General features: G+C 40.8%; 1 protein-coding gene across 1 annotated transcript; it reads left to right on the forward strand.

Annotated features, from left to right (window-relative positions):
* The first annotated feature begins 851 nt into the window (after positions 1-851).
* On the forward strand, positions 852-10688 carry LOC117330020. Its single transcript, XM_033888239.1, has 2 exons — positions 852-1122; positions 9593-10688. The coding sequence occupies exons 1-2, from the start codon at positions 906-908 to the stop codon at positions 10627-10629; spliced, it is 1254 nt and encodes a 417-aa protein (XP_033744130.1). The 5' UTR covers positions 852-905; the 3' UTR covers positions 10630-10688.
* Positions 10689-13074: the final 2386 nt, after the last annotated feature.

Below are 13074 nucleotides of genomic sequence, written 5' to 3' on the forward strand. Positions count from 1 at the left end.
AAGACTCGCTGGCGCCTCTGACTAACTGTGATGTAACATGGTGTGATAATTAATAATCAGCCCTATATCTTCATATTTCAGTTATATGCTCATTGTCTTTTCTGGAGTTTATACGCGAGACTTCTAACAATGATATATATGGTTATGTTTTGCTTGTAACTTTCACATAAGGACATATAGAATCATGCTTTGACAATAACGTGTTTCATTCGGCTTTTTCCATTTTCTTTTTTTGCTGATAGAGAACTCCACAATTTTGGGTTATGTAGCTTTATTTTATAGGAGGTGGTGTCTGATCCTTGATTTTATTTCAGTTGTTTATACTAATACTGTATACGTTCGTCAAATCGTGTAAAGCATTGTCCGTCGTAATTCCGTCCCTCCGTCCGTCCGACCGTCCCACCGGTTGCTTTTTTCCAGATATCTCTTTGACACACGTTTTATTTATCGACAGTTTCTGAAAGTGACAAAGTCCCTTTTTCATTGCATGATTTTCTATATAAGATTACTATCTATAAAATCGGCGGCCTTTATGATTATGACACATAAGTTAACTTGTGATAACCCCAGCTGTATTTTCGTTCGACAGCTTTTTAAAAGGTTTGATGGCAGTAAGGATATGTTTACACTTGAGGCATGTCATATATAGGAGAGGATTATTGGAATGTGTGAGTGGTACATGGAAAACAGAATTGCACGCCGCATTTTTTTTTATAACGTTTCGTTCGTAAATGCGACTAACAGTTTGGTCAACTACATCAACAATGCCTGTGACGTCAGAATTGTGATGACGTCATAGCAGCTACATAGAACAATCAACCCACAATTCTTTCTTTGACTACAAGAAAAGATCAACACTCCAATATTCGCTCCGTCCAAATTCGATCAAATCTTACTCATCAAAAATGATGAATCATCCCGAGAGTAGCGAGATGTCATCACAGAGGAACGAGAGAGACACACTGGAGAGGAAGTTTGGTAAATACATGGCTGCCACGGAAAGTCTTGGTCTTCCCTCAGCTAACCTACCTTCAACACTGGCCCGCGGGAAGTTGACTAGCGCTAACACTCCCGACTCTGTTAACAGACTTGGGGACATCGCTCATCACTGGCACCAGTTTGGTAAGTATAAAATATGTAAAAACATGAGTTGTTTCTTATCGTATTGACGGTGTCAGTTGAGAGATCCCAAGATAGCCCCTACCGCCCCTAAATGTATAACATTACCCATACAGTCCTTAACTATAATACATACCCTCTACCGCCCCTAACTATAATACATAACCTCTACCGTCCCTATCTATAATACATACCCTCTACCGTCCCTAAATATAATACATACCCCCTACCGCCCCTAAATATAATACATACCCTCTACCGTCCCTAAATATAATACATAACCTCTACCGTCCCTATCTATAATACATAACCTCTACCGTCCCTATCTATAATACATACCCTCTACCGCCCCTAAATATAATACATACCCTCTACCGTCCCTATCTATAATACATAACCTCTACCGTCCCTAAATATAATACATACCCTCTACCGTCCCTATCTATAATACATAACCTCTACCGTCCCTAAATATAATACATACCCTCTACCGTCCCTATCTATAATACATAACCTCTACCGCCCCTAAATATAATACATACCCTCTACCGTCCCTAAATATAATACATACCCCCTACCGTCCCTATCTATAATACATAACCTCTACCGTCCCTAACTATAATACATACCCTCTACCGTCCCTATCTATAATACATACCCTCTACCGTCCCTAAATATAATACATACCCCCTACCGTCCCTAAATATAATACATACCCCCTACCGTCCCTATCTATAATACATACCCTCTACCGTCCCTATCTATAATACATACCCTCTACCGTCCCTAAATATAATACATACCCTCTACCGTCCCTAAATATAATACATACCCCCTACCGTCCCTAACTATAATACATACCCTCTACCGTCCCTATCTATAATACATACCCTCTACCGTCCCTATCTATAATACATAACCTCTACCGTCCCTAACTATAATACATACCCTCTACCGTCCCTTAATATAATACATACCCTCTACCGTCCCTAACTATAATACATACCCTCTACCGCCCCTAACTATAATACACACCCTCTACTGTCCCTAAATATAATACATACCCTCTACCGTCCCTTAATATAATACATAACCTCTACCGTCCCTAACTATAATACATACCCTCTACCGCCCCTAACTATAATACACACCCTCTACTGTCCCTAAATATAATACATACCCTCTACCGTCCCTATCTATAATACATACCCCCTACCGTCTCTAAATATAATACATACCCTCTACCGTCCCTAAATATAATACATACCCTCTACCGTCCCTATCTATAATACATACCCCCTACCGTCTCTAAATATAATACATACCCTCTACCGTCCCTAAATATAATACATACCCTCTACCGTCCCTAACTATAATACATACCCTCTACCGTCCCTAACTATAATACATACCCTCTACCGCCCCTAAATATAATACATACCCTCTACCGTCTCTAAATATAATACATACCCTCTACCGTCCCTAACTATAATACATACCCTCTACCGTCCCTAACTATAATACATACCCTCTACCGTCTCTAAATATAATACATACCCTCTATCGCCCCTAAATATAATACATACACTCTACCGTCCCTAAATATAATACATACCCCTACCGCCCCTAACTATAATACATACCCTCTACCGTCCCTATCTATAATACATACCCTCTACCGTCCCTAAATATAATACATACCCTCTACCGTCCCTAAATATAATACATACCCTCTACCGTCCCTAAATATAATACATACCCTCTACCGTCCCTAACTATAATACATACCCTCTACCGTCCCTAACTATAATACATACCCTCTACCGTCCCTAACTATAATACATACCCTCTACCGTCCCTAAATATAATACATACCCTCTACCGTCCCTAAATATAATACATACCCTCTACCGTCCCTAAATATAATACATACCCCTACCGTCCCTAAATATAATACATACCCTCTACCGTCCCTAAATATAATACATACCCTCTACCGCCCCTAACTATAATACATACCCTCTACCGTCCCCTAAACTATAATACATACCCTCTACCGTCCCTAAATATAATACATAACCCCTACCGTCCCTAACTATAATACATACCCTCTACCGTCCCTAACTATAATACATACCCTCTACCGCCCCTAACTATAATACATACCCTCTACCACCCCTAAATATAATACATACCCTCTACCGTCCCTAAATATAATACATAACCCCTACCGTCCCTAACTATAATACATACCCTCTACCGTCCCTAACTATAATACATACCCTCTACCGTCCCTAACTATAATACATACCCCTCTACCGCCCCTAACTATAATACATACCTCTACCACCCCTAAATTATAATACATACCCTCTCCCGTCCCTAAATATAATACATAACCTCCTTACCGTCCCTTAAACTATAATACATACCCTTCTACCGTTCCCTCAACTATAAATACATACCCTCTACCGTCCACCTAACTATAATACATACCCTCTACCGTACCCTAACTATTAATAACATTACCCTTCTACCGTCCCTACCTTAAATCTAATACATACCCTCTACCGTCCCTAACTATAATACCTACCCTCTACCGTCCCTAACTATATATCATACCCTCTACCGCCCCTCTAACTATAATACAATACCCTCTACCGCCCCTAAATATAATACATAACCCCTACCGTCCCTAAATATAATACATACCCTCTACCGTCCCTAAATATAATACATACCCTCTACCGCCCCTAAATATAATACATACCCTCTACCGTCCCTAAATATAATACATACCCTCTACCGTCCCTAACTATAATACATACCCTCTACCGTCCCTAACTATAATACATACCCTCTACCGTCCCTATAAAAAATAATACATACCCCCTACCGTCCCTATCTATAATACATAACCTCTACCGTCCCTAAATATAATACATACCCTCTACCGTCCCTATCTATAATACATAACCTCTACCGCCCCTAAATATAATACATACCCTCTACCGTCCCTAAATATAATACATACCCTCTACCGTCCCTAACTATAATACACACCCTCTACCGTCCCTAACTATAATACACACCCTCTACCGTCCCTAAATATAATACATACCCTCTACCGTCTCTAAATATAATACATACCCTCTACCGCCCCTAAATATAATACATACACGCTACTGTCCCTAAATATAATACATACCCTCTACCGTCCCTAAATATAATACATACCCTCTACCGTCCCTAAATATAATACATACCCTCTACCGTCCCTAAATATAATACATACCCCTACCGTCCCTAACTATAATACATACCCTCTACCGTCCCTAAATATAATACATACCCTCTACCGTCCCTAAATATAATACATACCCTCTACCGTCCCTAAATATAATACATACCCCTACCGTCCCTAACTATAATACATACCCTCTACCGTCCCTAACTATAATACATACCATCTACCGTCCTTAACTATAATACATACCATCTACCGCCCCCTAAATATAATACATACCCTCTACCGTCCCTAACTATAATACATACCCTCTACCGTCCCTAACTATAATACATACCCTCTACCGTCCCTAACTATAATACATACCCCCTACCGTCCCTAACTATAATACATACCCTCTACCGTCCCTAAATATAATACATACCCCCTACCGTCCCTAAATATAATACATACCCTCTACCGTCCCTAAATATAATACATACCCTCTACCGTCCCTAACTATAATACATAACCTCTACCGCCCCTAAATATGATACATACCATCTACCGTCCCTAAATATAATACATACCCTCTACCGTCCCTAACTATAATACATACCCTCTACCGTCCCTCACTATAATACATACCCTCTACCGTCCCTAACTATAATACATACCCCCTACCGTCCCTAAATATAATACATACCCTCTATCGCCCCTAAATATAATACATACCCTCTACCGCCCCTAACTATAATACATACCCTCTACCGTCCCTAACTATAATACATACCCTCTACCGTCCCTAACTATAATACATACCCTCTACCGTCCCTAAATATAATACATACCCTCTACCGTCCCTAACTATAATACATACCCTCTACCACCCCTAAATATAATACATACCCTCTACCGTCCCTAACTATAATACATACCCTCTACCGCCCCTAACTATAATACATACCCTCTACCACCCCTAAATATAATACATACCCTCTACCGTCCCTAAATATAATACATAACCCCTACCGTCCCTAACTATAATACATACCCTCTACCGTCCCTAAATATAATACATACCCTCTACCGTCCCTAACTATAATACATACCCTCTACCGCCCCTAAATATAATACATACCCTCTACCGTCCCTAACTATAATACATACCCTCTACCGTCCCTAACTATAATACATACCCTCTACCGCCCCTAACTATAATACATACCCTCTACCGCCCCTAAATATAATACATAACCCCTACCGTCCCTAAATATAATACATACCCTCTACCGTCCCTAAATATAATACATACCCTCTACCGCCCCTCAATATAATACATACCCTCTACCGTCCCTAAATATAATACATACCCTCTACCGTCCCTAACTATAATACATACCCTCTACCGTCCCTAACTATAATACATACCCTCTACCGTCCCTATAAAAAATAATACATACCCCCTACCGTCCCTATCTATAATACATAACCTCTACCGTCCCTAAATATAATACATACCCTCTACCGTCCCTATCTATAATACATAACCTCTACCGCCCCTAAATATAATACATACCCTCTACCGTCCCTAAATATAATACATACCCTCTACCGTCCCTAACTATAATACATACCCTCTACCGTCCCTAACTATAATACACACCCTCTACCGTCCCTAAATATAATACATACCCTCTACCGTCTCTAAATATAATACATACCCTCTACCGCCCCTAAATATAATACATACACGCTACTGTCCCTAAATATAATACATACACTCTACCGTCCCTAAATATAATACATACCCTCTACCGTCCCTAAATATAATACATACCCTCTACCGTCCCTAAATATAATACATACCCCTACCGTCCCTAACTATAATACATACCCTCTACCGTCCCTAAATATAATACATACCCTCTACCGTCCCTAAATATAATACATACCCTCTACCGTCCCTGAATATAATACATACCCCTACCGTCCCTAACTATAATACATACCCTCTACCGTCCTTAACTATAATACATACCATCTACCGTCCTTAACTATAATACATACCATCTACCGCCCCTAAATATAATACATACCATCTACCGTCCTTAACTATAATACATACCCTCTACCGTCCCTAACTATAATACATACCCTCTACCGTCCCTAACTATAATACATACCCCCTACCGTCCCTAACTATAATACATACCCTCTACCGTCCCTAAATATAATACATACCCCCTACCGTCCCTAAATATAATACATACCCTCTACCGTCCCTAAATATAATACATACCCTCTACCGTCCCTAACTATAATACATAACCTCTACCGCCCCTAAATATGATACATACCATCTACCGTCCCTAAATATAATACATACCATCTACCGTCCCTAACTATAATACATACCCTCTACCGTCCCTCACTATAATACATACCCTCTACCGTCCCTAACTATAATACATACCCCCTACCGTCCCTAAATATAATACATACCCTCTATCGCCCCTAAATATAATACATACCCTCTACCGCCCCTAACTATAATACATACCCTCTACCGTCCCTAACTATAATACATACCCTCTACCGTCCCTAACTATAATACATACCCTCTACCGTCCCTAAATATAATACATACCCTCTACCGTCCCTAACTATAATACATACCCTCTACCGCCCCTAAATATAATACATACCCTCTACCGTCCCTAACTATAATACATACCCTCTACCGCCCCTAACTATAATACATACCCTCTACCACCCCTAAATATAATACATACCCTCTACCGTCCCTAAATATAATACATAACCCCTACCGTCCCTAACTATAATACATACCCTCTACCGTCCCTAAATATAATACATACCCTCTACCGTCCCTAACTATAATACATACCCTCTACCGCCCCTAAATATAATACATACCCTCTACCGTCCCTAACTATAATACATACCCTCTACCGTCCCTAACTATAATACATACCCTCTACCGCCCCTAACTATAATACATACCCTCTACCGCCCCTAAATATAATACATAACCCCTACCGTCCCTAAATATAATACATACCCTCTACCGTCCCTAAATATAATACATACCCTCTACCGCCCCTCAATATAATACATACCCTCTACCGTCCCTAAATATAATACATACCCTCTACCGTCCCTAACTATAATACATACCCTCTACCGTCCCTAACTATAATACATACCCTCTACCGTCCCTAAATATAATACATACCCCCTACCGTCCCTATCTATAATACATAACCTCTACCGTCCCTAAATATAATACATACCCTCTACCGTCCCTATCTATAATACATAACCTCTACCGCCCCTAAATATAATACATACCCTCTACCGTCCCTAAATATAATACATACCCTCTACCGTCCCTAACTATAATACACACCCTCTACCGTCCCTAACTATAATACACACCCTCTACCGTCCCTAAATATAATACATACCCTCTACCGTCTCTAAATATAATACATACCCTCTACCGCCCCTAAATATAATACATACACGCTACTGTCCCTAAATATAATACATACACTCTACCGTCCCTAAATATAATACATACCCTCTACCGTCCCTAAATATAATACATACCCTCTACCGTCCCTAAATATAATACATACCCCTACCGTCCCTAACTATAATACATACCCTCTACCGTCCCTAAATATAATACACACCCTCTACCGTCCCTAAATATAATACATACCCTCTACCGTCCCTGAATATAATACATACCCCTACCGTCCCTAACTATAATACATACCCTCTACCGTCCTTAACTATAATACATACCATCTACCGTCCTTAACTATAATACATACCATCTACCGCCCCTAAATATAATACATACCATCTACCGTCCTTAACTATAATACATACCCTCTACCGTCCCTAACTATAATACATACCCTCTACCGTCCCTAACTATAATACATACCCCCTACCGTCCCTAACTATAATACATACCCTCTACCGTCCCTAAATATAATACATACCCCCTACCGTCCCTAAATATAATACATACCCTCTACCGTCCCTAAATATAATACATACCCTCTACCGTCCCTAACTATAATACATACCCTCTACCGCCCCTAAATATAATACATACCATCTACCGTCCCTAAATATAATACATACCCTCTACCGTCCCTAACTATAATACATACCCTCTACCGTCCCTCACTATAATACATACCCTCTACCGTCCCTAACTATAATACATACCCCCTACCGTCCCTAAATATAATACATACCCTCTATCGCCCCTAAATATAATACATACCCTCTACCGCCCCTAACTATAATACACACCCTCTACTGTCCCTAACTATAATACATACCCTCTACCGTCCCTAACTATAATACATACCCTCTACCGTCCCTAAATATAATACATACCCTCTACCGTCCCTAACTATAATACATACACTCTACCGTCCCTAACTATAATACACACCCTCTACCGTCCCTAACTATAATACATACACTCTACCGTCCCTAACTATAATACATACCCTCTACCGTCCCTCACTATAATACATACCCTCTACCGTCCCTAACTATAATACATACCCTCTACCGTCCCTAACTATAATACATACCCCTACCGCCCCTAACTATAATACATACCCTCTACCGTCCCTAACTATAATACATACCCTCTACCGTCCCTAACTATAATAATACCCTCTACCGTCCCTAAATATAATAATACCCTCTACCGTCCCTAACTATAATACATACCCCTACCGTCCCTAAATATAATACACACCCTCTACCGTCCCTAAATATAATACATACCCTCTACCGCCCCTAAATATAATACATACCCTCTACCGTCTCTAAATATAATACATACCCTCTACCGTCCCTAAATATAATACATACCCTCTACCGCCCCTAGCTATAATACATACCCCTACCGTCTCTAAATATAATACATACCCTCTACCGTCCCTAACTATAATACATACCCTCTACCGTCCCTAACTATAATACATACCCTCTACGTCCCTAAATATAATACATACCCTCTACCGTCCCTAACTATAATACATACCCTCTACCGCCCCTCAATATAATACATACCCTCTACCGCCCCTAGCTATAATACATACCCTCTACCGTCCCTAACTATAATGTTAAAAACTGCTTCAAATTCTACGTTGTACCTTTAACGTGTCATTTCTATAATTTCAGATCTCAGATTTGGGACCAAGAGGCCACTAAACGTCAAATATGATAACTTTCCTCCTGGATATAATGGTATCCTAAATATGGATTTGAGACGAAGGAGTGCAGAAATGGCTATCCAACTGAATCTCCATACTAGAGAGTTTCCTAATAGACAAACAAACAAAAGTGACAGTGCCGATAAATCGACACTACAGGAACATTTAGATACTAGAGATGTAGAGAAAAATAAGCACAAGGCCAAGAAGGGTCGTCGAAATAAGAAAAAAAAGATGACCGATGAAAACACTGAAAAGAACGAAATCTCCGTTTTCCTTGAGAACCGCGAGACCCTTACCCCCGGACTTTTTGCTAGGGGGAAGCCCGCACCGGCTTTATATCGAGAAAACAGACAATCCGAGAAGAAACCGGAGGTTGTCCACGATGCCCAGAAAGTCAGAGAAGGAAATGACACAGGAAAAACTACTGCTACTCCTACTCGTGATGCCAACGTCAATCAGCTCCTGGCTGAGATTGATAAAAAGAACGAGGAATACGAAACGTACAGAAAGAATGACTTCTTCTTTAACCGATTTAATAGTGGCAACCTGGATACGGAAGATTTAGTCGACCAGAAGGTGGACGTTCTACCGCCAATTAACGGTAACGCGGTGCCACTAGGAAAGAGGAAAACCAAGATCAACAGAATTGTAAGTCAAATAAATTGGAACAAAGTTGACAATACGGAGACTCTCAGAAAGGGAAATGCAATACAACTACCGCCAATCAACACAGCAAATATTGAAAAGTCACCTTTGATTGATGTGAATTCCAGAAAGGTGAGAGGACAATCAATGGCAGAGAACATCTTAGCAAACGAAAACGAGTATTGGAATAAAGCGAAGACTCAAGTAGACAATAGCGCGGCCAAGGGACTGCCTCTGCGTCACAGCTCCCAGCCAACACTACCACCCGTATTTAATGTCAAACTTCCCCCCATCACAGGACTCCCTGTCCAAAGGACAATAGACACGAGGAAACGCAAGGGGAAGCGTGTCGCTTGAGGAAAGATGCAAACGAAAAGTATCTATTAAGGGATAATATGTTATTGAGGATAGTAGTCAATGCGTGATAATTAGCAAAACATTTTGGTGTTACAGTCATCAAGAATGTGACTTCAATTCAGCAAAATCATGAACAGAAATATTGTAGGTGCTGATAAACGATGAATGCGCGTATCAGACTAATCAACAGGAACTCCTGTGACGTCAGGGCGACCTTTAAAAGTATATCTATTGTTTTATAGAAATGTTTATCTATAGTATTGTATGTTAACATTGAACTTTTTATATGAAGATTATTGCTCGGGTGAAGAATGCAGTTCGGGATCGTCTGTGTCGATGGCAAACTGTACCGATCGGGAGATACTTTCGTCAATCTTGCCATACCGATTTGGAGAAGACACGTCTACCAAACAAACCTCTCCAGTCCCCCCCTTTTTTTAAATGGTCGTGTCAACTTGGAGAAACACTTTTATCAAACTGGCCGTACCGATTCGAAGAAGACACTTCCGTCAAGCTGTCCGTACCAATTCGGAGAAGACACTTCCGTCAAGCTGTCCGTACCAATTCGGAGAAGACACTTCCGTCAAGCTGTCCGTACCAATTCGGAGAAGACACTTCCGTCAAGCTGTCCGTACCAATTCGAAGAAGACACTTCCGTCAAGCTGTCCGTACCAATTCGGAGAAGACACTTCCGTCAAGCTGTCCGTACCAATTCGGAGAAGACACTTCCGTCAAGCTGTCCGTACCAATTCGGAGAAGACACTTCCGTCAAGCTGTCCGTACCAATTCGGAGAAGACACTTCCGTCAAGCTGTCCATACCGATTCGAAGAAGACACTTCCGTCAAGCTGTCCGTACCGATTCGGAGAAGACACTTCCGTCAAGCTGTCTGTCCCAATTTGGAGAAGACACTTCCGTCAAACTGTCCATACCGATTCGGAGAAGACACTTCCGTCAAGCTGTCCGTACCAATTCGGAGAAGACACTTTCGTCAAGTTGTCCGTACCAATTCGGAGAAGACACTTCCGTCAAGCTGTCCGTACCAATTCGGAGAAGACACTTCCGTCAAGCTGTCCGTACCAATTCGGAGAAGACACTTCCGTCAAGCTGTCCATACCGATTCGAAGAAGACGCTTCCCTCAAGCTGTCTGTCCCAATTTGGAGAAGACACTTCCGTCAAGCTGTCTGTCCCAATTTGGAGAAGACACTTCCGTCAAGCTGTCCGTCCCAATATGGAGAAGACAGTGTCAAACAGACTGATCCGTTCGAGGAGGACACTTTGGTCAAACTGACGTTTTAGATTCGGTGAAGACACTCCTTTCAAACTCACCGTTTCGATTGGGAGAAGACATTTCTGTCAAACACACTCTCTCGAATCGAAAAGACCGCTTGACCAAACATGCCGCGCTAATTCGGAGAAGACAAATATGTAATACCGACCGGATCGGCTAGCCAGAACATTATTGTATGACACTCTAGCCATGAGTGTCATACATATCGTACCGATTCAGAAAAGACAATTCTCTCAAACACTTGGGTCAAACTGGCCTGAGTGGAAGAGACAATCCTGTCAAGATGGTCGTATGAACTCTGAGAGGACAGTTTTGTTTAACACGATTTGGAGTTGTGAACGTCATGTGCATGAAGCAAAATGTCCTGAACTGCTATGATTTGAACTTCAAACGGATTGTCATGATTTCAATAAAACATGTGTTATGTATTTCTTTTGGTCTGTTATTTTATGATACTAGCTATTGAACACCTCTTCAGTACCCGTTATCTCATAGGGAAAACAATGACGTACAGCTGGTCTATTATATCAAATACGACGGGAACGTAAGGACTGTCGTTAATATTCAGACCCATACAATGAAGTAGCTCTCAGTGTTTCTTCTAAGTATCTCAATAGGTAGACTGAACTATAATATACCAAACTACCCAACATAACGATCCAACACAGATAGATAACTCAGTACAGAAATACTGTACGTCCGAGACTTTCCGCTAACCAGACACCTTCGGGACTCCGTCTTCACGGAAAAATGGTATGGGAATCACTTGGCAAGATTTCATTGAAATGTCCGGACATTTTATTAATTAGATAAAACGGCATGTATATTTAATATAAACATAATAAGAAAATGCGGTTTTTGGGGAGACAATGAAGCTATCCTCTCGCGGGGACACAGAAGTCAACTCTTGTTAAGTGTTTTTGTGTTAAATTTCTAGTGTATCTCCTTGCATGCCAAGATCGGCAAGTATCGTAATAATTCTACTGAAGTAATTACTGGGACCAAAAATCGATCAGAGGACTAGCTGCTGCTGCTACTGAACCACGCGGTACGGAGGCTGAGCTCTCTCTCACTAAGGGCGAATCCGACCACGGATCATATACATGTCCGGTGTCGCGTGCTAACATACGAAATGCACATGCATTTCTCGAGGT

Source organism: Pecten maximus, chromosome 6, assembly GCF_902652985.1.
Source record: "Pecten maximus chromosome 6, xPecMax1.1, whole genome shotgun sequence".
Lineage (NCBI taxonomy): Eukaryota > Metazoa > Mollusca > Bivalvia > Pectinida > Pectinidae > Pecten > Pecten maximus.

Excerpts from the sequence above, each read along its gene's own strand:
- LOC117330020 (XM_033888239.1), top strand. The coding sequence starts at position 906 with ATGATGAATCATCCCGAGAGTAGCGAGATGTCATCACAGAGGAACGAG. Across the intron at positions 1,123-9,592 it reads TCATCACTGGCACCAGTTTG|ATCTCAGATTTGGGACCAAG; the intron begins GTAAGTATAAAA and ends CTATAATTTCAG.